Genomic DNA, 27,112 nt, shown 5'->3' with positions numbered 1-27,112 from the left:
TCTATGACTGTCAGCGCAGTAGGTCTGTTTACACCGTCATCACCACAAACATGTGGGTAATGCATTGCGCAGAGTGTAGGACGTTAGGAGGGTTACGATGTCACTCGGGGATAGGAATGTTTCGGCTCCATTATAATCTTATGAGACCACCTCGTAATGTAGTCCCTCGTTGAGTGAGACATTGCTATGGGGCACATGACTGTTTTCACTTAATTAGCTGTGTTAATGTGAGTGAAAGTGTTTTACTGTACATCTTAAAAGAGGGTGTCTACAGAGCGGGGCATATCGGGCTCTCAGTTTTGTGTTAGACAAGATACACAGCTTCCCTTTTCTCTCTGAGAGGCTGTTTGCTTCTTGGCATTGGCAAGCAGCTGCCTTTGTGGGGAAGCCGGGAAGAAAGCCTGCTCTTGGTGAATATAAAGAGGGAATTTGCCTTCAAACTCATGCAAAGGATGAAAAGGGAAGGCATTTTAAGAAGGCTTTTCTGTTACTGGAGTAGCTTATGGTTAGAGGACCTTCTAGTTCTTTTGGGGGTGGTAGGGGTGGTATATATACTTAGGCATATCACAAACAGTGGCAAAACCAAGCATTGAACTTTTTTTTTCCTTTTACAAAATCAAGGTACTGCTCTGTGCCCCCAAGGAGACCTCTTCTCTTCTCTTCTCTTCTCTTCTCTTCTCTTCTCTTCTCTTCTCTTCTCTTCTCTTCTCTCTCTCATGGTGGATGTCTCTATACTCTCCCACCTGGGTGGGCCTTTGCAGCTGCCTCAACTAACAGTCCAGTGGAAGTGACACGTGCGACTCTGGAAGATAAGGAACAAAAGTCATAGAGCTTCAATCTGGCCTTCTCTCTCGGGACCTGAGCTGCCACGTAAGAAGCCAGGGTACCTTGAAGCTGCCAAGTTAGACACTCCTCGTGGAAAGATCATGCAGAGATAGAGATGCTGGTGAGCCCCACCTGTCCCAGCCCCCAGCTGGACATGTCAGTGGGTGCTTTCAGCCCCAGCTGTCCTCTGAGTCTCATTCCATGAGAGATGCCAAGCGGGAGCCGCCTCGCAGAGTCTAGGGACAGTTCTCTTTATGTTTATTGCCTCAGTGGTTCATTCTTATCCTGCTCAGAGAAGAGCTTCAGGTCCCTTCTGGATCTCAGTTCTTCATTTCCACTGTAAGCGGTGCTGTGAAAGGTGTGCTGTAGCAGGATGTGCAGTGTGCCAAGGCTGCCAGCCCCACATTTCTCTGTGTTCAGTTTCCTTAGTGCCTGGCAAATAGGGTTTCATTTATTCATTCAACAACCACTTGGGATACTACTGTGGTAGGTGCTGAGTTTACAGAAATAAATATGTTGAAGTCACTGTCCTCAAGGAGTTCATAGTATGAATGCATCTTTGGTGGCCGAGTTGGTAATCTAGTATCAGGGGATAATTCTAATGCTAAGTTTCCTTACCTCTCGTGTCTAATAATGGTGCAATCTGTTTGGCTACAGAACATGCTTCTGTAATGAAATTAGCTCCTATGCAGTTGGATAAAGGAGAATAATGGCATTTCTTATGCTTTTCACCCTAGTAAGAGGAACCAAAATAGCAGGAGTAGAATTATAACCTTCAGCAGGAAAGAAAAATGCCCTCAGCTCAACTTTTGCACCCATGGGAGCTCTTTCTGCTCTGTTTTAAGAAAAGTTAAAGCAAGTGCCTGTGCCCAGGGCTGCATCCGTAGAGATGCAGAGGCTCTCTGCTGGCACCAGGTGTATTTCCTCTCCTGTCTTCTCTGTCACTGGGAAGACCGCATTTCCATCCTATCATTTTTGTGTACTTTTAATATTTCCTGCAGCAACCTTTTCTTCCATGAGCTGCTGGTTGGCTTCTAAAGTATTAATGTGTGTGTGTGTGTGTGTATGTGTGTGTTTGCACGCACACTCTGTTCACCATAGGTTTTGAGTGGTCTTGAGTGGCTGCCCTATCCTATATTTCCCATACCCTGGTGCTGACATTGGGTGGGCCAGGATGGTGAAACATTCTTGAACCAAGAAAGTGGGAATTCTAAGCCTCCCATTCCTTCTACGATAGGCAGTTAGACAGACATGAGCAGAGCAAGGACGATGAGCCAGGTACAAAAGGTCACCAGGGCCGAAAGCGCAGGTTGCCTAGCAACTGGGAAAACAAGGACCCACCCCCCCCAGGGTAACCTTTCCTTCATAGCATAGACCCCCTGACCTTTCAATCACTGGTCATGCGGTTCAGACCCTCCTCTGACGTTTCCTCCCCTGGCCTGTTGCTAGTCATGCAGGTTAGACCCCCTTAGAGGGGAACAAACAAGGGGGCCAGAAAATAGCCTTAAACATTAAGCCCCAAGGACAATAAGGTTCTGACCTGCATCAAATACATCCAGGCCCAGAGAAGCAGCAACACCAGACAAGTGATGCCACAGCTGCCTCAGGACTGGCTGCATGGACTAGTGACCCCCTGCGGTGGCGCTGACCAATCAGTAGAGATCATGAACCTGAAAGGACGTACCTGGAAAGCTAATCAGTTTTCTATTGGGATCCTCCCCTGAGGCCTGCAGATAAATACCCTCAAGCCAGACGGCCCAATGCAGCTCTCTCTATGGAGAACACCACCCACCCCCCCCCCCCCCACCCCCCCCCCCCGCCGCATGGTTTCCTTGTCTCTTTTTCCTAAGCTCCAAGGGCCCTTCTTTTGCCTCTGTAACTTGTTTCCTAGGCCCATTTCTTCTACAGCTCACTTCTTCTCTTTGTGTGACTTTCTAAATAAACTTTCTCTTATAATTTGAGTCTTGGCTCTGAATTCCTTCTTAGCCAGAGCTCAAGTACCAAGGTTGCTGAACCAAGGTCCGTCTGACCCCACAGGCCCAGCACCTCCTTTCAGCCTTGCCACAACACCCTTTCATCCATGAACCCTCAAGAAAGAGAGAGTGACAGCAGCTCCAGTCTCAGTCCTGTTTGCAGGCTCTGAAATGTGGCTCCTCAAATTGTAGCCCTGGGCCCCGTCAGAGAGTGGGACTGCTGGGGAGTCTGTCCCTTTCCCAGTAGTTCAGATTCTGCAGGGGAATTTATGCCCCGCTTACCATTTCCTGAATTGGGCATGGGGCAGGCTTCCAAACCATCTTAACATCGTGTGGGAAGAGGGGCTGGAGGGCTGATTTGGAACCCCTTGTTGTTTGGCCTGATTCTGTGGTGACCTTCATTGAGCAACAACATGCCTTCCGTGGCAGCAGGACGTAAGTAGCCTAGTTTACATTTAGAGGGACAGATCCTCAGTGATTTTCACTCTGTGTGTGCCCAGACAGCATCAGACCGGCCAGTCACAGAGCTCCAACTCCAGGCCGGGCAAAGCCAGCAGGAAGGCCTAAGTTGGAGGAATAAATAAAGAATGCAGCACACTTGGCCGGGAGGGCTTGTGTTGAAAATGCTCCCAAGATAAATATATAACCTGATTCTGGAAGGCCTACTTGTGGAGGTGGAGAGTTTCCAGTAACAGCCCACAGCGATATCTCCTGGCTCCACCACTGTCTCATCCCTCCAGTCTTTGGGCTGCACAGCAGCAGACCATTGAAAACCCACAGAGGTTGCTTTGAGGAGCAAATCTATGTATTAAATGTCTACATTTGAACATCAAGAGTTAAAAGATGGTTGCATTTGTTTGCACCACACACTACACACATATGCAAAAGGCAGTTGTGGGAATCCATGAGAGAACGTATCCTCAATTTGCTTTAGGAGGCGTAAATGAAGGACACCTGATCAGTCACTGTTGCTGTGCGCCCAGAGACCTGTGTCTGTGGGAATGAGAGGCGGCTCAGTGTGCCCGTGACCACACACCCACCTCCCCAGCGGGTGGGGAGGTGTGCTCCTTTCTGGGAATTCAGCCAAAGTTCTATCCGTTCTTTCTCTTGGCTCCTGTTTTCACAGTTATGTCGCTGTTAGGCTGAGGCAAGGAAATAGAATACTCATTAGAATGGGAGATATGGGCAAATAGATATGTTCAAATGGAAGAACCAATGAATCCATTGTACTAGCAAATATTTTTTTTGAAGGAGAATGAGACATTAGCATCCAACCATAAGGATTAAAACTTCTCAGTATTTCATGGATCCTTCTGCTTCAACTTCTCCCCATCCTTACCTAGTCCAAGCTTCTAATATCTGCTCGTGCTGCAGTAACAACAGCCCACATTAATAACCCCTGGCTCCACCACTGCCCCATCTCTCCACTCTTCATGCTGCAGCATGGCAGACCATTTAAAAATCACAGATCGGGTCATGGGACTTCTTCTAAAATGCCCTCCCATTGCCCCATATATCTTCCTTGCCCTCACATCACATCCCATGATTTACCCTCTGGGATTGCTGGGCCTTTGGGTGGCCTCCACACACAACACCACCTCATTTCTCTTTACTCCCTGTATTATCCAGGGTTCGCCAGAGAGAAGTGTCAATGGGATGTGTGTGTGTGTGTGTGTGTGTGTGTGATATTTCAGTTCCAGTCTGAAGGCAGTCTGCTGGAGAATTCTGTTTTGCGTGGGGCAGGCTGTTTTTTTTTCTTTTACCTCAGCCTTCTGTTGATTAGATGAGACCCACCCACTTTATGGAGGGCAATCTGCTTTACTCAAAGTCCACTAATTAAAATGTTAGTCTCATCCAAAAACAACCTCACAGAAAAACCCGGAATAACGATTAAATAAATGTCTGTGCACCCTGTGGCCCAGCGAAGTTGACACATACAATTAACTATAACACTCTCCCTTTGCTTTTTGTCAGCTGTCCACACTAAATGGATGTGCTGCACTAATTCTGGACTCTGGGCCTTGCTCATTGCTGCTATTCCACCTGAAGTACTTTAAAGTCTGGTCCATTCTATTCACCCATCATGTGTCAGCTGAAATTCTGCTTCCTTAAAGGGAAAGTCCCTGATCTCCCAGGCTAGGTTTATTCCCTCAGACATATGTTGCCAGAGCCCACTAAACTAACCCCTAATATCATACTTAGATTTACTTAGTTGTTTGTTCAGTGCTGGACTAGATTTTAAAGTCCATGAGGGCGAGAAGCATATCTGTTTTGCTGTTACTATAGCCTGGCATTTACTAGCTGTTCGAAGATCATCCAGTGAATGAATGAATGAATGAATGAATGAATTGAAAGTGTACACTGTATTAAAATATTACAAAGTACAAGACTTTATTTTTTACAGTGTAAAATTTTTTAATATGTAGAATTAGCCAGCTGGACCCAGCGTAGATGATCCCAATTTTGTTGGCATTCGATTGTATGTCATAGTCAGCTGCCAGTCAGACTTACGCCTTCTTCTCTCCATCAGGCCTGATCGAGGTGTTGACCTTGGCCCTGTGACATTGGTCATAGAGCTTCTTCACAGCCGGTTTGATCTGTGCTTGTTGGCCTTGACATCCACAGTGAACAAGTGTATTGCTGTCTTCCATCTTCATGGCTGACTCAGAGTCGGGGGAACTTGAGGAGGGCACAGTGGTCGAGCTTGTTTCTCCCGGGGTGCTCTTCCGAGGATATTTAGTTGCCTTCTGAGCCTCTTTTTTTGTGTGGCTGTGGATGCCTTTCAGCACTGCTTCCTTTGCCTTCAAAACCTTTGCTTTGGGAGGGGCCAGGGCTTCCTTCTTCGCTTTCAGAACCATCCTCGTAAAAAGCAAAGTACAAGGCTCTTAACACATACAACCCTGAGAAGTAAATATTATTATTTTCATTGTTACCAACTGAGGCCACAGAGGTTAGGGACTTGCCCAAAGTCATGTCACTCATTGTATAAAATCTGGGCTTCATGTACAATAATGTCACCTCTGGCACTTACAGCACTTAAGGGTCAGGTACTATTCTGTACACTTGACACCTTACAGCAGCCTAATGAGATAGGTAGTCCTGAAATGCCCTGCCTCCTGGAGTGTTCCCTGCCTCCTGGTATTTACTCTGTGGGATCGCTTCTGTATGTCTCAGGAATCGGAATCTGGAATTTGAGGGGAGGTTGGTTCTTTCTTCACCCTGTGGTCATTTCTGGACCATTTTCAGCTCTTTTCCTCTGCCCGAGTGAAAGGGAAAAGTTAGCAAGTCTGCTGGCCAAGCAGATGTCCAGCTGAGGAACAATGCTGCTCTCCCCTTCCTACAGGTACAAGAGCCCTCTTGCCACCAGCAACCACGAGAAGGAGAAAGGCTTCTCTCCATGATCACTGTGCTGTCCAAAAAGCAGGCCTCTCTCCCTGTCTTCCACTGAGCTCGGCCTGATGGGGGTTGTGGGGAAGCCAGGTTCTCTGTGTTGCCCTTTCAGTGACCTGGGAAGGTAGGTGTGTGTGTGTGTGTGTGTGTGAATGCCAGAGAGCACCTGGTGCCAATAAATAATAAAATTTGCTTTCCTGAAATCCAGTATATACATGTATAGTTTGAAGCTATGTCTTCCCAAGATGACTTTTGAAATACACCTGCATTCCCAGAATATGGGGGTACTGTTAGCTGAAGGCCTGTTCATTGTGTTCCATTACAAACTGAAGCCCTAGAACCGTGGTCGGCAAACTGCGGCTTGCGAGCCACATGCGGCTCTTTGGCCCCTTGAGTGTGGCTCTTCCTAAGCCTTAGGAGTACCCTAATTAAGTTAATAACAGTGTACCTACCTATATAGTTTAAGTTCAAAAAATTTTGCTCTCAAAAGAAATTTCAATTTAATGAGTTTGCCGACCACTGCCCTAGAAGAATTAATTCCCCAGATGAGAGGCAGGCTTTTTTTTCTATACCAAGTCACAATATTAATAATGCAGCCACATGTGTCTCTGCTGTAGAAGGGTTTAACTTTCAAAGACGATTAGACAGTTTTATGACTGACTTGAAGCATTTGTTTCTAACCACTGAGCTAATATCATGTTGTCGTTCTCAGCGGATCTTGCTGACAGTCAGAGGACAGGTGAGCTGTAGGAAGTACGAAGCTTTTCAATTAATTTATGATTCTGTTAGGTGTGACGCCTATAATTACTCTGTGGTTGTTGCTTTTGCCAAGAAAAGAGTTTAAAACATGTCTTATGGAAAGTTCTTTTCTGAACTTGAAAGATAGCATAGGTTAAAAAATAAATAAAGTTTATGTTTCTACTCCAGAGGGGGAAGAGGGGAGGAATGAAGAGTTCTGGCTTATTCTTTTTCCTAACCAGTGATTTTGTAAAGTATTTATTGGTGGATAGGGCAATTGTTTATTTAGAACAATCTTTAGATCCCATTTTTACATTCTTTTTAAAAATAGCTCTGGGAAAGGGATATAGTTTTATTTTATTATTGATTTGTTAAAGAGAGAGGAAGGGAGAGGGAGAGAGAGAAACATCAATGTGAAAGTGAAACATTGATCAGCTGCCTCCTTCATGCCCCCACCTGGGATCAAGCCCTCAACCTGGGCATGTGCCCTGACTGGGAATTAAACCCGCAACCTTAGGTGCAGGGGACAACACCCAACCAACTGAGCCACACTGGCCAGGGCCTATTTTTACATTTTTAATTAGACATCTCATGCCCAATTCATTCATTCACTCACTCGCTCATTTATTCATTCAACAGATACTTATAACTGGTACTGTGCCCAGGGACTGTTCCAGGCTTGGGGATAGAGTGGTGCACATGGCAAAGCCTCCTGCTGCCTTGGAGCTGCCATGGGATGGGGTGATGATGCAAACAATACACAAGTAAATACATTCACAAACCCAGCAATCCTAATGGCGTTGACTCCTGTGCAGAAAATAGAAATCGATAATGTGATGAAGTGTGTGGACGTTGGGAAGGAAGCAGCTGGTCCATTCAGACCTGCCCAAAACATTATGGACTCGTGGCACGAATGCCTGAGAAAGGTCCCCCCTTCCCACCCCTCCTCCCTGGTTTTGCAAGGTGGTGCTGCACACTTGGCAGGTGGAAATAGAAGCCTTTGCAAGAACCTGGCAAATCATTAGCAGGACTCTCTGGACTCCTCGTTCAGCTAAGTAGAGCATATAGCTTCTTTAGGGAAAAGAAGAAAGCATTGAAAGTCTTAAACAAGAGTAAGGTTCCCCAATCGCTGCCTTAATCAAATTCATTAAAACTAAATATATATTTAAAACTTTCTTATAATTAGCTAGGGGCCCAGTGCATGAATTCGTGCAACTTGAAAGGAACTGTGGGCTGCAAGGCTCTGGTGGGCACAGAGGTGGGTCTCAGCCCATCCTCCACGCCCCCACCTGGACCCTCCCGCCGCAGCCCCCTCCCCCCCCCCCCCCCCGCCCCCAAGTCCCCTCTCTGCCAGCAGTCCCGCTCCCGCTGCTCATGCACTGACGGCTCCCGCCCCGCTTGCACCCCCCACTGATGGCGTGGAGCGATTGGGGCCTGTGCCAGCAGCAGGTGTGAGTGGCGGCTGCTGCCTTGATCGCCCCTCAGGAGCAGGAGGAGGTGGAGAAGCCCTGAGGGGCCAGCGCTGGCAGCCAGTGCGAGCACCAGGCAGGACCGTGGTGCACAGGAACAAAGAATTTTCAGTAACCACCAGAGGCTTGCCTCGATGACAGCGACTGGTGCCCTGCCTTGGTCTGGCGCCCCCACTCACCTGCTCCGCCATCCCACCACGGCCAACACCCACCATGATCCATGCTCTGCCACCTGCTGCTGATGCCCGCCATGTTCCGTGCACGCCCCCTGGTGGTCAGCTCATGGCATCGTGACCTGTTGTTCGGTTGTTCTGTCGTTCTGTCTATTTGCCTATTAGGATTTTATATAGAGAGATTTTAGTGTAAGTAATAACATTTGAATTCCTTCATGATGTCTAAAGGCATCTTGATTTAGGAGATGGGGAGAATTGTGCCCCCTAATGTCCCTGGTCAGGGCACAGACCTAGATTGTGGGTTTGATCCCTGGTCAGGTCACATATGCGAGGCAACCGATTGATTTTTCTTTCTCATCTCTCTCTCTCTTTCTATCTTTGTATCTATCTCTCAAGTCAATAAAATCATATCCTCGGGTGAGGATTAAAAAATAAAGAAAAAATGTGCTACCATAGTCTTCTTGCATATTTTTCCAGCCACTATATTTTGACAGCTGACAATGAGATTAAAACAAACAAGCGTTTAAAACACATACATAGCAGCAAGTGCAGAATGATCAATACAAAGATATGAGTTTGTGCTTTTGGTTTCATGGATAAATGTGGACCGTGATGCACGTATGGTGGCCTGGCTGAGCTCCTGCCCTGTGCCAGGACACAGTGCACGGATCACTTTTTCCATTTCACTGGGAAGCTCTGCAGAGAACCCCTGGCAGCCGTGACCAGTACCAGAGGGCCTTGCTCCACAGACTGCAGGGAGATCAAATTTAAGTAAAAAATACAGTTATTCTGAAAGAACACCGTAGAACTTGGCCTGTGCTTGACCTAACATGGAAAGCCGATGCCTTCCTGGCGTCAGGGCGCAGCCTCACACAGCAGCTCAGCACCGGTGCCTGAGATTTGACAGCTGGGTTCACATCCTGGCCCGGCCACTTGCTAGCAGTGCAGGTCCGATGAAGAGGCCTGACCTCTCTCTGATTTATAAAACGTGGGTCATCATAGGGCCAATCCCTTGTGTTATCAAGAGGATTAAATGGAGACAGCACAATACATGACCCAGCGTAAAAAGCTCAGTCAGGGTTCGCTTTCTTATCATTCCCGCCATCGTGGTTACTGGGTTCCACCTGGCGCCCAGGTGGGGCTGCTTTTTCCTTTTTGTGTTTCCCCAGCTGCCCTTTCTCTGTAAAGCAGCATGGAAGCTACATCCCCGGGAATGCAGGTGCTACTGGGAGGAATGTGTGCTGCTGTGAGCGTGACTCTCGAAGTGGCCCTGCTCGGTCTCAGGGGTGGAATGCGCTCGTGGAGAGAGGCTGCTGTGACCTGCAGAAAGACACATGTCTGGGAATTCTTTAAGGAATGTGGCTGATCCAGTAGGCCTTGTCTCCAGAGGCTTCTCCATCAGGCTAACGAGAGAGAGAGAGAGAGAGAGAGAGAGAGAGAGAGAGAGAGAGAGAGAGAGAGAGAAGTGTGTCTCAGAGTTACTGTGGGTCTTCTGTGAACCCACCACTGTACTAACCATTATCTGTGGCCTGGATAATTTATACATATGTCCTACTGTATTTTTAAAATGTCTCTAGATCAGTAATAAAATACCAATTATTCATATTAGCTTTTGCCACTGGGTGTTTTCTTGACCGTTTAAAAACATTTATTATGAAACATTTCAAACACATACAGAAGTAGAAATAGCAGTACAATGGACCTGTGTACTTCAGCTTCAACAATTTTCAGAGCACAGACAATCTATTTTATCAATACCTCCCCCCGCCCCCGACCCCCCCACCCCAGGTGACTCTGTGCAAATCCCAGAAAGCATGTCACTTCATCTATGGATATTTCAGTTTGCATCTCTAAAAGCACCCTTCTAAAAAAAAACCACACAACCCCACCACAATATCTTTATCACACATTCAGAAATTAGCAATCACTTTTTAATATCACAAAATATTCAATAATTTTTTACATTTTTCTGATGGTCACATTTTTAAGTTTTTTCAAAGAAGGTTATATATAGCAATTGGCTGATAAGTCTTCAGTCTTAATCTCTAGGCTTCTCCTCCATCTCTTTTCTCCTGAAGGTTTTCCCCAGGGTGCTGCACCAGTCTGCATTCCCACCAACAGTGTGCGAGGATGGGGGCTCCCTTTCTCCACATCCTCACCAGCACTTGTTTGTTGATTTATTGATGTTAGCCATGCTGGCATGTGTGAAGTGCTATCTCATTGTGGTTTTAATTTCTCTGATGACTAGTGACATTAAGCATCTTTTCAGTTGTATTGATTGTATGTCCTCTTTGGAGAAGTATCTATTCAGGTCCTTTGTCCATTGTTCTTTTTTTTAAGTTTTTTAAAAATTGATTTTGTAGAGAGTATGGGAGAGACAGACAACAGACAGACAGACATTGATGTGAGAGAGAAACATCGATCAGCTGCCTCCTGCACTGGAAATACAGGATTGCACCCACAACCCAGGCATGTGCCCTGACAGGGAATTGAACCGTGACCTCCTGGTTCATGGGTTGACGCTCAACCACTGAACCACACCAGTCGGGCTTAGTGTCCCTTTTAAATAGTCCATATTACTTCTTATTTTACTTTTTTAGACTGGCAACTATTATTCCAGAGACAAAATACTATGCTGCTTTACAGATATAAGAAAAATATCACTTACAGGTCTTTGTTTTCCCACAGAGAGAGTTTCCGGACTCTTTCTCAGGGAATCGTTGTGATGGTTCTGCTCATTTCTAAGTACTTCTGTTTGAACGCTAGCTACCCTTGGAGTCTGGCAAAAGCATCACAAGATGTCTCTGTGGGCCCACTAGACCCACTCTGAAACAGACTTGTCACAACTCCACTTGTCACCTAGACCCCCTAAGCTTCCGTTTCAGCTGGAGAACCACATTCTGGGTCCCAGGGGGTAAGGGTCAGCTCATACCCACAGCCAAAATGAAGAATCTGCAGCATTCCCTTTCCCCAGTGCCAGTGATCCCAGGAAGTGGCTGCAGGTCCTTTTGTAGAAGGACTGGTGACATCTTTGTCATGTGAACTGTGCGGTGGTATTGCAGGGTCCTTCCCTGGGGGACCTAGCCTCTTCTCAGCCAGCTGATAGCAGCCTTTTCTCCAGCGCCCTCTCTCTCTTTTATACAAGTAACACCCTAGTCATTGCCCATCCATCCTGTCCATGGCTGATCAGCCCTTGTCACAGATCCGTAATAGAGCACCCCGTTTGCCGCTCTGCTCTTGCTGCCAATTATAGTAAATACATCCATCTAACCTCTGATGGTTAATCGTCATCACCTGACCTCTGCTATTTTGGAATCCTGTCATCTTCCATTAATTCAAAAGAGCCTAATACCATGGCATCATTTCTTACTGTCAACTCCAGCCAACAGAACCAAACCATCGAACTTCTCAGCGATGTCACGCCCCTCGCTAGTGCCTTTAGTGAAGGAAGTGACCTCTTGACCTTCCTGGGGTCACAGTCAGATAGTGAGCTCTTCTTTCTCATAGTAAATCCAGTCTTACTCCCCCACCTTTGAGCAGCCCAGGACCAGGAAGAGGAGCACCCCTGCAGTCAGTCTTCCTTCCGTTCTTGGTAATTATAGGGTAAATTTTGAACTGCCATCCCAGAAATATTTCTTTTAAGGAAACTTCTGATTTATGGGGGCACTTTTTTTTTTTTTAATATATTTTATTGATTTTTACAGAGAGGAAGGGAGAGAGATAGAGAGTTAGAAACATCGATGAGAGAGAAACATCAATCAGCTGCCTCCTGCACATCTCCTACTGGGGGTGTGCCCGCAACCAAGTTACATGCCCTTGACCGGAATCGAACCTGGGACCTTTCAGTCCGCAGGCTGACGCTCTATCCACTGAGCCAAACCGGTTTCGGCTATGGGGGCACTTTTGGCATTGCTGGGAATGATAACTAGAAAGATGCTATCACAAGCCATTATTTGGTGGATTACATGTATGTTCCAGCAACAAGTTTAATTGATTTAGGTGTAGGGGCAATAGTTGATCTGGTAAGAGTTGGATCTTGGGGGTGGGAAACAACCATTATTACAGCCATTACCTAGTGCAGCGGTTCTCAACCTGTGGGTCGCGACCCCTTTGGCGGTCGAACGACCCTTTCACAGGGGTCGCCTAAGACCATCCTGCATATCAGATATTTACATTACGATGCATAACAGTGGCAACATTACAGTTATGAAGTAGCAACGAAAATAATTTTATGGTTGGGTCACAACATGAGGAACTGTATTTAAAGGGCCAGAAGGTTGAGAACCACTGATCTAGTGGGAGCCAGCATGCTGAGCAGTTTCAGAGGTGTGTGATGGCTTTGCTTTTCTTTGGCCTAAAGCCCTGTTTTTGTGTGTGTGTTTTGTAGCCAAGAAAGTAAGAGTTTATAGTTTTTTCCCCTTTATTGTTGAAAGTATTACAGATGTCCCCTTTGTTTATGTCACCCCCCCCCCCCCCCCCGCCGGTTTGACCTCCTCTACCTCCACCTGCACCCCACAGGTCTTCACCACTCTATTGTCTGTGTCCATATCTATAATAATAAAAGCGTAATATGCTAATTAGACCGGACAGCCGAACGACCTTCCGGATGTCCTTCCAGACGACCTTCTAGATGACCTTCTGGACGAAGCTGGGCTGCAAGGGCTGAGGCAAGCCATTGTGGCTGTGAGGGCTGAGCCCCTCGCATGAATTTTGTGCATCGGGCCTCTAGTATGTATATAAGTTCCCCAGTTAATCATCCCTTCCCTCCATACCTCCCTCCCACCTTCCTTCTGAAATTCCTTGGTCTGCTCCATGCTTCTATGTAAACTCCTGGTTTTAATGCCCTTGCCCATACTCAAGGACAAAGGGGCAGGTGGGAAGCTATTTCTCTGCTTATTGATATTTCTTCCTTTAAGACAGGCTCTTCTCCTTTTGACTGAACAGCAAACTTCAGCAGTTGACCTTCTTACCTGAGATTATATAGACAGTTACTTATTATATAGACAATTATATCATTTAGTAGGTCTGGTAGAAATCATTAGTGAATATATCCCAGGAATGTCAAAAGGTATGTTGGCTGAGACCCAGTTTCGACTCTTTTTGTCACCTCAACATCCATGACGGTTTATTGGTACTTTTCTGTGTGCCAACACTGTGCTAGATACTTTGTTTATTACCTTGTTTGAGTCTCACTATAGCCATTTGACATAATTCTTTTATTATTTCCATCTTACTTACAGAGCAGGAGTCTGAGGCTTGGACAGCTTAAATGACTCCCCCACAGCATAATGCATGTGGCAGATTGGAGTCAAATCCTTGTCTGTCTGATTTCAGTGCCTTGGCACTTAAGTGGACATTTTTAAAAGTGAACTATGTTACACATACCATAAAATTTACTCTTAAAGTACACAGTTTAGTGGTTTTTTAACATATTCACAAAGGTGTACAAGCATCACCACTATCTAGTTACAGAACATTTTCATAAACCAAAATATCTGATGAGCAGAGACTGGGCTGGGTGGGACATGTTTAATTTGGGAAAGGTTGGGAATTGAGGACTGAGCGGGATTGAACTTGAGTCCCCTTTGCCCCCATTTTTTATCAATGACTGTGTCCTCATACTGCTGTGCTCACTGTTTCTCCAAGTTGTTCTTCCTCGTTTGTTCCTCTCTCCCCTCTCTCTACCTCTCCCCTTTTTTTCTTCTATCACCTCTTTCCACTATGGTCTTTGTTTGGACATTGGGCTAGATATAAACAAGTCATCAAAGAGGTGGTCTGCCCAAAGGTGAAGAACGCAAGGTACTGTCCGTCCCAGGGTTTGGGGAGAACCCCCCAGGAGAAGGGTGGCCAAAACAGGAATCTCCACCCAGGAAAAGGTCTGTGGATTCTCCCCAAGTCTGGGTGCCAGGCCCCTGAGAGCGAGGAAGAGACAAGCTCAAGAGTGAGAGCCCCACCACTTACCACAGCGAATCCAGACTCAGACTTTACTGAAGAGAAAGGATCCTCGTGCTCTGAGGGAGTGATCAGAAGAGGGAGGGCGCAGGCTTCACCTGGGACTCTTCCTCTGAGGGGTCTCATGCTTTGTAATTTCTCAGGTTGGCCCCGTCTCCTGAAGACTGCCGAAGCCCAACTAATTAAGTGTATTTTCGCTGTGGAAATAATTTGACTGATGATAATGAGAACACCCTGCGAGACCTATTTGATGATTGTTTAAAACTCTTGGGAATGAATGTCTCTGGGGCTAATTCTGGGTGTATAATAAGTAATTCAAGGTCAGTGTCATTTCTCTTCCTGCCGCCTTCACTGTAGGCACCTCTTCTCCTTATAAACACGTAGCCAAATTTTAATCCCAAATAATGTACAATAACTGATGCTGATGACAATTCGGTGTGTTTGTCATGTAATATAATTATTGTCAAAAGAATTTAGTGGACCAAACTTGCTCATGGTTAATCTGGGACTGAAACTTAAAATGTGAACAGTTTGAGAGAAATTCTTAGCTGGGAAATCACCAGGGTTAGGGAGTAGCGAAATGTGAAGGAGGAGAGATTACTTCCGGCAGGGCATCCCATGATGCCTGCCCTCCACCTCATACATGCTCACCCTCCCCGAGGTTGGAGTCTGCCAGGTCAGAGTGCAGATTCTGAGGCCTGTACTGTGCGTGCACATATCTGATTGCTGGAGTGTGATGACATGAGTATGGGGCGAGAGCCGCAGAGCCTCCCTGATGGTCGGCTCTACTTGATGCCCTAATTCCCCTCCCCTTCAGAAACACTTGATCCCAGCAAAGCTCTGTGCTGAAGCCAAATGCTGTGTCATGCTGTGTGCTGAGTAAGGTCAAGGGACCAAGCTATCCCTGGAGCAGGCCGTAGGAACTAAAACAGAGATGTAGGGAGTATTAAGTGTTGGAAAGGATTTGGAAATCTAATTGGAGACTCTAGCATCCCTTTGACTTTATATGTGCATCACGCACACTTAATATTTTCCAAGGGCTTCCTCTGTGCCAGGCACTGTGTGTGTGCTACGTGTTTGTCATCCACTCCTGCAGGTAATTTTTTTTAGCTCCCCTATGAAGTCAGTAGCTACCATTAGTATCCTCATTTTACAGAAGAGGACATTAAGGCCCAAGGAAGACCTATAGCCTGCCCAAGGTCATGAAGCACTCTGTGGGCAGCGTTTAAATGGACCTTCTCCTCCCCTTGTGTTTACCGACTCCTGCCTCAACCAGTCGTGGAAGGGAATTGAGATGGGAAACCTGTGTGTGTGTCATCTGCAAACAGTGGCATGGAAAGAGTTGACGTAGTACCGGCATTTGCAGACCACTGGATGTCTCCTCTTGTAGGTACACTACTCCCATCAAATCACATCTCACCCAGACATGCTTGCTTTTAGAAGGAATTATTGCAGAAACTCATGTGGGTTATGGGGAAATAGGAGTAGGAGGGAGGGATGGCATGCATCATAGTATCTAGAATTTCTAGTATCAGATGGTTATATTAATACTAGTAGCCCCGTGCACAAAATTCATGCACATTAAAAGGGAATTAATTGCCCTAACCGGTTTGGCTCAGTGGATAGAGCATTGGCCTGCAGACTCAGGGTCCCGGGTTTGATTCCAGTCAAGGGCATGTACCTTGGTTGCAGGCACATCCCCAGTGGGGAGTGTGCAGGAGGCAGCTGATAGATGTTTCTCTCTCATCGAAATTTCTAACTCTCTATTCTGTCACCAGCAATGGCTTCTTTTGGCTTCAGAGGTACTTTGTTCCAATAGTTGGTCTTTAAACATATTCTCTCCTCCCTGCTGTCAGGGGCCAAGGTGCAGGTGAATAGGATTGCTAGCTGGCAGGCCCCTGACAGCAAACTGGCCACCTGTTGATTCTGTGAGGAAAGGGGCTCCCTCTTCCCTCCTGTCAGGGTCCAGGGTGCAGGAGAATGGGGTTCCTGGCTGGCAGGCCACTGACAGCAAGCTATCCAACAGCGTATTCTGTGAGGAATGGGGCTCCTTCCTTTCTACTATCAGGGTCTGGTTTGAAGGTCGGCCATGCCCCCTGTTGGACCAGACCCAGAGTTCTACCACACCGTGGCCTCCACCTCAGCAACCCAGGACTGACTGCTGCTGGGCGCTCCTGGTGCTCTGAGGGTGGGTTCTTCCCTCAGGCCACACGGGAAACAGCTGGGGAGGGCGCAGCCCTTGGCAAAGTGACCCAGGATTCAGTGGGTCCACACTCCTGCCTCAAACCCCGCCCTCACCGAAAACAGCTCCAGGAAACAGCTCAGGGGAGGGTGCAGCCGTTGCCAAGACAACCCCTGCAGGACTGACTTCCTTCCGCTTGGTCGCGAAGGTTCAGGTCGTGATGAACACCACCCATGGTTTTTATATAAGTAGATTTCATTGGCAGAGAAACCGAATAAAATGGGACCACAGATATGACAACTGAGTCCAGTAGACTAAAAACAACCGTTTCTGGAGGATTACATAGCAGACTTTGCTAAGTAGATGCAATCTGTGAGTGGCTGGGGGAATGTGAGTGTCTCCCTGAAGGGTCATAGGCTTCCTCCAGCCCCACGAGAAGGCCTCTGCCCTCTGAGGAATATATTGGAAGCAATGATGCTGAAAAACAAGGTATAGTGTATAGTGCCAAGTAACAGTTGATGTTGTTTAGTTATAAGTAGATACCTATGTTAACCCCAGACTTCCCTTTGCTAGATTCATTAAGTAAGTCACTCAAAAATAAGTGGATGAGCTGGGGTTTGAGCTCGGGTACCTGGGATTTTGACCTTGGGAACCTGGAGGGTGGAGCAGATTTGAAGGATAAGAACATTTTGGGAAAGATCTAAAGAACTTTGTAAGCAAAAATGACAGGATGGTGCTTTCAAGGTTATCTGAGCACCCTTGTGGCCAAGCCAGGGTGCAGGATGGGTGGGAGGTTGGAGACAGGCTGAGGCCAGACCCTGTATGGATTTATGTATCACTGGACTTTGTTCTGGAGGAGTGTGAGTCACTGAGGGCAATAAGCAGAGGAGAAACACTGTCACATTTGGACTGTGAAGAGTGTTCTCATATCACTGGCCCCATAAATTGAAGTGGAGAAGGGAGTGAGCAGGACTTGAGGCAGGGAGACTAATATGGCAGAATGGCTTCTCCATGCAACTTTAGCCCTAGAATTAGCAGTCTCCCTAATGCCTGCATGGGCTGTTCACATAAAGTGCTCTTTGGCAAGAGACACAGAGGAAGAGAGGTCCATAGACAAAGGCAAAATAATTGGCACCAAAGGCCCAGACATCATCACCCACAGACCACTGCCTGGCAGATAGGGACAGTGTTAATGGCCCCTACATTGCATCTCACCTAGCTGTTCTCCATCTTCGCTGTCTTAAAGCAAGCTGGAGGAGAGAATTTGTGTCTCATTACTCCTTTCCTTCTACGCTGACCCATCAGAAGAGGGGAACTTACCTTTCACTGCCTCAGGGATCTCTAAGGCCCAGACAGGAGAGAGAGAATTTAGCCACTGTTGGCTCAAAGGCTCTGTCTTTCTTAGAGTCAAGTTTAAGAAATCCCAACAACTCTCTGGCCAGGTTCTGTTCACTTCTACAAAGTTATCTTTTAAGCCAGAGTGCACGCAGCATCTGAATCCTGGACATTAGTCTTGCCTTGGCTTCTGCTTTTGCCTAGGTCAAAACCCATATGCAAGCTGAAATCTACTTCACTTCTGTTATTCCATTTTCTAAGTTTAGATAATCACAAGCAATTTCAGGAAATATCTTCAGCATCCAGTTGGGGACCACTGTGATGGTTCAACTAAGACCGTGGTCAGCAAACTTCAGCTCGCAAGCCACATGTGGCTCTTTGGCCCCTTGAGTGTGGCTCTTCCTAAGCCTTAGGAGTACCCTAATTAAGTTAATAACAATGTACCTACCTATATAGTTTAAGTTTAAAAAATTTGGCTCTCAAAAGAAATTTCAGTCGTTGTACTGTTGATATTTGGCTCCGTTGACTAATGAGTTTGCCGACCACTGAGCTAAGAAATGATGGCAGCCTGAATCAGGGCGGTGGCAATGCTGCTGGGAAAGGGAGAACAGACCATGAAACATTTAAGCAGTAACCCTACAATCATGCTTATATTTACTGAGCACTCTATGTGCCAGGCTCTGTATAGGGTGTATATTATCTCATTCAGGCTTTGCAACAACTCAGTAAGGTAGGAACTGTTATTCTTTTATTTTACACATGAGGAAACAGGCTTAGTGTCATTAAGAAATTTGCCCAAAGTGAGTGGTAGAGCTGAGATTTGAGCCCAGGCACTCTGACTTCGAAGCTTGATTTTTAATCTTTCTGTTTTACTATCTCAGATCAGGAGGATTAGGCAGTTTATTGAATGTGAGGGTGGGGGAAGGGGAATGAAAAGAGCAGGTGTGTTCCAGATTAGGGAAGTAGGTAGATAGGTGAAAGATGAGGACACAGGAGAAGGAATGGGTGTGGACAGAAGGATGATGATTTGCTTGTGAACATGTTGGTAGGGGACACCCAAGTAAGATGTTTGTGAAATGGTTGGGTGTTTAAGAACTTGGAGCTTCAGAGAAAGTGATGGAGGCTAAAGAAGATTTTGAGCAATCTGTATCTAGGCAGCAGAGGAGCATGTGGGCAGCAGCAGGCGGGTGGGGGTGCCGTACTGAGATCTGGAGAAGAGGATGGGCAGAGAAGACAACCAGGGATAGCATCTTAGGGACCTACAACATTTAAGGAACCCGTGGAAGATGAGCTCTTGAATGCGAGAAAGAACAGGTAAAGGGATTGTAGGAGAATGTGGAGAGAGTCAGTCACAGAAACCAAAGGAGAATGAAGTGTGGTGAAGGAGGGATGGTGGCAGTACCAGTGCAACAGAGAAATCATAGCAGGTAAGAACTGAAGGTTCCCATAGTATCTAGCAATTAGGTCAATGTAAAAACAGCCTGTGGGAATGCAAAAAATTATATCCGCTTTGGAACACAATACAGGTTTCTCCCACTGTCTGAAAGTAGAGCCTTCCTGTGAATCCGTCCGCAAACCAAAATGGCACAAAGCGAAGAAACAATCACCTTCGAACACAGCTCGTTAATGAATGGACAAAATAAACGGAGATAAAGCACAGATTAAGTAAGCATAGACACAGCTCAAAGCTGTGGCGGCTGGATGCTGAGGTGCTGAGTGTATTTCCTGGGAAAGGAGCTTGGTGTTGCCACCCTTGCTGCTCGGGGTGTGCGCGACCTCTATAATGTCTTGCTGGAAACAAACGCCGAATGCTATTTTCGCTTCTCACTTTTTTTTTTGGTAAAAGGTGAAAAATCCTCTGAATTTCTTGTAGTTCGTGAAAACAGGTACTGATGTAGGCCTTCTATAAAACATATTGGGGTAAAGTAAACTTCTGAAAAGTGGGGGACACTTATGTCACAGTTTCCTTCAAAGCTAAACAGTATCCTACCATATGATTTAGCAATTGTATTTATTCCTTGGTGTTCGCCCAAATGAGATGAAAACTTATGTTCACACAAAAACCTGTACACAGATGTTTACTAGTATAGCGGTTTTATTCTCAATTGCCAAAACTTAAAATCTACCAACATGTCCTTCAGTAGGTAAGTGGATGAACTGTGATACATCCATACAATGGAATTTTTCCAGCGGTAAAAGGAAATGAGCTGCCCTGGCCGGGTTGCTCAGTTGGTGGGAGCATCATCCTCGTACACCAAAAGGTTGTGTGTTCAATTTCCAATTGGGTGCATAAGGGAGGCAACCAATCAGTGTTTCTCTCTCACATTGATGCCTCTCTCTCCCTTCCTCTCTAAAAAGAAATAAAAACATATCCTCAGGTGAGGATTTAAAAAAAAAGAGAGAGTTGCCTCTGTGCCTCTGACATTCCCGTCTTTTGCAGATAGATGCCAGGCTCAGGGAGCAATCAGTGTTGTCCTCATTGACAGTCCTGTGCTCCCTGCCTATGGGAAGGGAATGTCCCAGGAGCTTTGAGAAGGCGAACCACTCCTCTGTACTTCTGTCGCCCTCAGTTTACATTTCCCTTCTGCCATCTGGCCTTTGGGCCCCGATCGAGGCTTATCAGGGCCAGATGAAGAGTTCCTTCAGAGTAGACAGTGAGTCGCATTCACCTCTGTTCCAACCCCTTGTCCTCCAGTGGTGATCCGAGTGTCCCAGTAGAGACCACTCTTGGGTAAACTAGCTGATCATTCTACTGGCACTCTGTCTCCTGGTGGAATTCCATCTCTCTGCAGCACCCTGGCCAGAGTCCCTGGCTCATCTCCTGCCCTGGAAACAAGCCAAATAATGGCCAATGCAGAATCCCAGCCCATCACCCTCAGGAGCTACTACCCTCAGCGGAATGGGGGCAAGGCTTTGGGCAGAGAGGGGGCTCAGAAGGTTTGTGTTGACAGTTATTGTCCATCTCCAGGCTTTAGAAATGAGGACAGGGGAGATAATAAAATGAAAGCCCTCTTCTTTCTCTGATGGCTGCAGTTAGAAAGTTGTTTTCTGTTGTTTCAACAAGTGGGCTGGAGGACACACCTGTGATGTTGACGGTCATTGACCGGACTTGAAACAGACTCGCTCCCTTTTTTCTCCCTTCCCCCTTCTCTTCAGTGACTCTGTTCATAGGAGGATTTGTGAGACAAACTGTGGGTTTACAAACGTCAGGAACGGCAGCTCAGCCGTCCCCGTGTCTGCGCTGCTGCAGTCCCTGTGCAGGACTCTGCGCGAGGAGGTGGAGCGTCTGGGTCGCTGCTCTTCCCACACGTGAGCCTTTTCCTGTTACCATAAAGGCAGTTTGTTACAGATTTTGAACCTGCTGCCTCCTCCCTTCCTTTACAACACGCATATTCATCTCTCCTCCTGGCATTACTGCTGAAAGGATGCAAACGTCCTTGTCTGAGCATCATTCGCAAGCCTCCTGCCCATCTGTGAATTATTCCCTGACTCTTCCATCAGGGCAGGGTTACAGGTCCTCTGCCGGCAGGAGGGAGCTCTCCAACAAAATCTAAAGACCCAAAATCTTTCGGACGCTGTGATGAGCAGACTAGGAAGCCACAAAACATTGTGAGCTGAACGGATGTCTTAATAAGCTTTTAGATGTGCCTTGGCCAGTGTTGGCAGAGGAAGCTCAAGGGGAAAGGCAGCAAGCATTGTGAGCTAAATCACTGCAGACCCACTGGGCGTGACAGCCCTAGGAAGCGAATGATCTCAACGGGAAAGAAGTGACTGCAGTTATCCAGCCACAGAACACGCAGTAGGACGGGAGGACAGACCCCCGGATGTGAGTACAATCTCTCTTTCATGCAGGGTTTGGAGCAGTAGGAGCAAAGTGAGTTCTTGTAACTGATGGCTTTCCCTAAGGACCGGTGCCTGGTGCCGGGTGCCCGGGTGCCTGTGGATCGTCTCTGGGGAGGTTGTACATAATGCTTGCCTGGGACTTTTGTTTGCAGGTCTCTTCTCGTATATTTTGCCTGAATCCAGTGTCTTTGGGATACTGGGAACCGGAGACTTTGTTGTAAATCCTCAAGAAAACAGAAAAGCAAACCTCCGAGACCTTTTGCTATAAAAAGAAAACAGATCACATCACAGACCAAACAGCTGTGGGGCCCTCTGGCATTTGTGATGGGAGACAAAAGAATCGGCAAATTGGAGAGCAGTGAAAACAGGGCAGTGGGCTGAGAGGAAGGAGGGAAATCTTTATTGGAAGCGAAATCCCTTTCTGGACTCAGGAAACTCATTGCATATTTATGATCATGCATCTATTTGATTTCTGCTTAAGGAACTGGCAGCATGTTGCCATTAAGGTTTTTCTCCAGAACACTGTGAAAATGAGCATCGTGACAAAGAGGCATGTGATTGACAGAGTTGGGCAGAAAAAATTCCTCACTGTCAGCAGGGGGAAGAGTCTTGAATGATAGCTGATTCACTTGGAAGAGGAGGCTCAGATTTAAGGAGGGAACGGGGCTGCTATAGCCTGAGTACCCAACAGGTTGGCGGGGAAGTTTAACTAGTTGATTATAGACTGGTTACCACTCCACGCTTCCTCTCCTCTCCCCACTCGTTGTTGGGGGGTCTTTCGTTCCCCTTATTCCCTGTCCCACAGCCTGCCTCTGCCTGGCCTGATTTGTCACTTCAAGGTATCCAATGAGAAGCTGAGTAGATCCTCACTTCTGAAGGATAGGGATCATTGTTCTGTAGGGCAGTGATCATGAGAGAAGTGGGGAGGAAGCTGGGCTGGGCCTGCACCCCCCTCCACAGCTAGTGTTAGAGGAGGAAACAGAAAGGAAGTAGAAAAGAAGTCTCAGCCACTTTCATTTCTCCCCACCCACCCTGCAAATACAAGTGCAAGTGAATGCTGGAGGCCCTAGGAATAAGGCTATTACTGGATTTGAGAATGAACTTGAGATACCCAAATACATGGGGATGGTGCTAGCAACAGGCCAGGAACTGGAAACCTGGGATTCTGTTCCAGATTTTGCAGGCAGTTGTCTGTATCCAAAATAGTGACCTATCCTGGAGGCTGCCCTGTGCCTCAGGTGAGTGTTGCTGGAGGAGAGGTTGGGGCGGGGGGTGAAGAGTGGGAACATTTCATTATTCAGTAGCTGTCACTGAAAAGCAAAAATACCACATTTCTGCTTGGCCAAGATTTTCTCACAAATATCGTGTTTTTCTGTCTCAAAAATAATTATCATGTGCGCTGGATTTGCACAGGGCTGTTTACCAAAGGTAATTATGTAAGCAAGGCTGACTCGGTAGCTTGCAACCATGGCAAAAACTGTAACTGTGCTTCCATCTGAGTGTCTGAGAGGCTGAATTTATTGCATGGGACAGGAGGGTGGGAGGGAGTGGCTGGCGGTGGTGTTGACCCTGTGCATCTGTTGCCGGGGAGACCAGACAGCATTTCTAGTCTGTAGCTTGTGACCTTAGCAGCTAAGGCTTAGCTGATGGCATGCACTGAGGTTGCAGCAAGCTCTCTATCCCCAGGAGCCAAGCTGTGGAGTAGAATGAGTAAAATTTTAGTCATGATAATATTTGTATGAACCAGGATATTGTACTTGAGACATTTGCAGGCCCATTGCAAGAAAGGTTTGGGAATGGGGAATGTGGGAGAGGAGAGGTGGCAGTTTGGGTCCAGTGCACAGAAATAACAATTGAGTCGATGGAGAAGAATGTGGTTGTGGGAGGGAGATCATTCAAGAAGTCATAGCTAATGTTCTATATTTTCCTGCCATTTGGGCCTGGAGTGCTTTTTCAGTGTTGGGGCAAGCAGAGCAGAAACTCAGTATAATTGGTTTGAAGGTACCACAGATTCCCTGAATAAAGAGAGGCGATGTGTCCTATGTTTACAAATACAAACCACTTCCAAACAGTGATGCAGTCTGGCAAACATACGAATCCTGGGAATTTCCAGAAGCATTTCCAGCTCATTTCTCTCTCTTTTGAGTCTCAACTTTATTCTTTCACTGACTCATTCATTCAACAAAGACTTCTGACAGATTCCAGGGTCTCTGGCTCTGGCTAAGGGTGGCGTCTCTGCCTTGGCGCATACCCTTGTCCAGGCGTCTTGTGCCTGGTGACCAGAGCAGGATTTGTGAAGGTTCCTTCTCTCTGTTTCCTTTCGAGTCTTTACCTGCATTTTGGGTATTTTGGATGACGAGGTGAAATTTGGTAATTCACAAGTTGGGGGGAGAGAAGAATTCTTTCTGAAGTTAAAATATTCACATTTGGCCAATACAGTCACAAAATAAAATACCATCCTTAAGTCCTGCGGTTATGTCTGTGTTATATCTGAGCCTTTGACCCCAGCCTCCCAGAGTGGTTGGGGAGATGGCCTGCCCGGATGTCACGGTGAGCGGGAGGTACAGCGTGGTACAGTCCAGACCTTTCCCAGTCACATCTTGGCCAATTCCTTAATCTTTAGAGATTGAGAGGAGCAGTGGATTTGCCTGGAAGCAACTGTAAAAGATGTCTGTGGGGCCTGGGATGAAGAATGGGTGGTGTCCCTCTGCTATAGCATTTTCTTTCCTTTTGCATATATTGGTATTTTTAATAAGTATGTTTTAAAACAGAAAGAAGCCCTCACTTCCTTGCCGTCCTTGCTGTGGATCAGATCCTTAAGCATTTCTTCTTGTGCTGGAAGAACCCTTCGCCTTTGAAGTCATTACCACTGCCTTTGGTTTAGTGTGGTGTGTGGTGGCCCAGGGCTACAGGGAGGAGTCCGTCTTTAACCTTCTATTCACTTGTCCATTTGGTGGAAAGAAGAGCTTAAGTTTACTACTAGTTAATGCCTCCAGACCTCTGCTCTGCGTGGCCTAGGGGTGGTTTTCGTAGGCCATTCATTTCCCCCTGGTTAAGCTGGGAAGCCGCTCTTGGCGCAGTGGGCAGTGCCCTGTCAGTGTGTCTAGCATCCCTGTTGTTTCTGAGGCAGGTTGTTCCAGCAGCAGTTGGACCCGGGAGACGGCCCGGGCCTGTGCCCAGCTCTCCATCTGTTCCAGAACTCAGGAAACTGCATGATTTGCAGTGAGAAAAGGATGAAGACAATGACAGTATATGCTGGAGGGAAATCCCAGGGAGAGAACCTACTCCTCCGGGTCTTTGGGGTGTGCTCCATGGGAACCTAACCTGCCAGGGGAATTGGCATGTTAGCTGTGGCCCAGAAAGCCCTTTATGGGCCTACATAGCACAGTTACCTGCCCAAGGTGGGTCTGGAAACCAGGTGATGTGTAGGGGATTCTATCAGGCCTCTGCCGGCCCTCACAGAAATGCAAAGCAGACCTCAAACTTCTGGCCATAGTCCTCTGACGAATCCAGAGTCCCCTGCGAGGATAGAAAGGAGGGAAGGTGGCACTTCTAAGGTCAGGTGCTTTGCTATGCCATGTGTTCTTCTTGCTGTCCTCTCCCCCCCAGCTCCCCTCCCTGCCATGAGCAATCAGCACATGCCCGTCCTGTGTGCTGAGTGGCACTGATGGCAGCTTTGTTTTGTAACCCGTAGGTCCTGAAGATGGCATAGTAATAGAGCCACCTTCCAATGATCGGGAGCATCTGTCCCCACGGGTGCCGGCCCGGGCCAGTGACGTCGTGCGGAGCTGAAGGGACGTGTCTACCTCTATCTGGAAACCTCTTTCTCTGCTAATTCATGAGCCAGCAGGATGCTGTCGCTGCGCTTTCAGAACGCCTTCTCATAGCCGCATACAAAGGCCAAGCGGAGAATGTGGTTCAGCTCATCAACAAGGGCGCCAAGGTAGCAGTTACCAAGGTAACAAGAGGGGAGGAAAATGCTTTAGCCATCCTTGGGGAAAAGCCTCCCTCTTAACCATTGTCCACAAAGCTGTCCTGTTGGGCTCGCAGCTTTCAAAGAATTGGCTCCGTCCCCTCCCCCAGTGATGGAGGTTTGGACAGAAGGAAGGAGGATTAAAAATGCTTTCATTGTGATCTTTCAAATGGAGTAACTTATAATTAGCATTTGACAGTCTTTAAAGTCACAGCATGGCTTTTTCTCACCTACTTCTTCAGCCACAAGGACAGGAGAGCTCTCTGGAGAAGTCGGGACACAAAAGCTTATAGGGTAGAGTATTTGTTTGATAATCACATTAGATAGGCCTCCTGGGGAGGTGGACTCTGCTATGCAGAACCTCATCCCCATCTGCACCAAGACAGACTCGGACCAGATGACCACAGCAGCCTCTTTGAGCTTTAATTTCATGTGAGTCAGTGAGAATGTGTGGTAAGTGTTGGAGGACATTGCTCACCCCTCACCAACAGATACCCCCCGGGTGGTCAAGAGAACATAATGGGCCCAAGGGCAGTTTTGTTGCAAAGCTGAGCAGAGGCAGGTTCTGCACAGTTCAATGACAGTTTAAGTACATAGATACATAGACAAAATAAGCACTTCACAGTCCTGTAGAAGAGGTTCTCTTTTCATCTCTACTTTAGAGATGAGGAAACTGAGGCACAGAGGGATTTAAGTAACTTGCCCTGGGGCCCTCAGCTGCTGAGTGGCAGAACTGCAACTTGTACCCACGGAGTCTGGCTCCAGGGCCCACCCCCCAGGCCACTCCGGGGGAGCTGTGGAGAGAGGCAAAGTTTAATTTTCAAATAGTAACATCTGCTAACTTCTGGCCTCCTGTGGCAAAGCTTGGCCAGCTCACATTTTTAGTGATTCATACCTAGTCTCTGTATTTCATGCTTCCCATGTGTGCTGTTAGCAGCCATTCCAAGCAGTAACTCAATCCTGGCACTGTCTGCCAGGAGACAGCATCAGGTCTCCCGGGGAAGGGCTCAGTCCCACCCCTTCACATGCCAGTGGCAAGTCCAGGTTCTCACCTTTGCTTCTGACCAACTGGCTGTCCATCGGAGGTTCCCATGACCCACTCCTTAGATTAGATTAATTTGCTGGAGCAGCTCTCAGAACTCATTTTACTTACCAGATTGCCAGTTTATTTTAAAGGGATTTAACTCAGGAACAGCCAGATGGAAGAGATACACAGGGCAAGGTATAGGAAAGGGCACAGAGCTTCCATGATCTCTGAG

General features: G+C 47.0%; 1 protein-coding gene across 3 annotated transcripts in view; it reads left to right on the top strand.

The window, feature by feature from the left end:
* The window catches only part of ANKRD6 (ankyrin repeat domain 6), a 148,348-nt gene that overhangs the window by 66,814 nt on the left and 54,422 nt on the right, over positions 1-27,112 (top strand). For 2 of the 3 annotated variants that reach the window (XM_070418087.1, XM_070418084.1), the window contains exon 2: positions 25,575-25,838. In XM_070418087.1, the coding sequence (XP_070274188.1) occupies positions 25,719-25,838 (120 nt within the window). In that variant the 5' untranslated portion in view covers positions 25,575-25,718. Of the gene's footprint in view, positions 1-21,627; positions 21,864-25,574; positions 25,839-27,112 lie in introns of those variants that run through there. The other variant, XM_070418086.1, reaches the window with a different exon arrangement.

The sequence above is a fragment of the Myotis yumanensis genome, unplaced genomic scaffold (assembly GCF_028538775.1).
Source record: "Myotis yumanensis isolate MYYU_CA2020_CCGP unplaced genomic scaffold, mMyoYum1.0.hap1 SCAF_6, whole genome shotgun sequence".
NCBI classification, from domain to species: Eukaryota; Metazoa; Chordata; class Mammalia; order Chiroptera; family Vespertilionidae; genus Myotis; species Myotis yumanensis.
The sequence above is the reverse complement of the archived record's forward strand: the minus strand, read 5'-3'. Positions and strand labels throughout refer to the sequence as shown.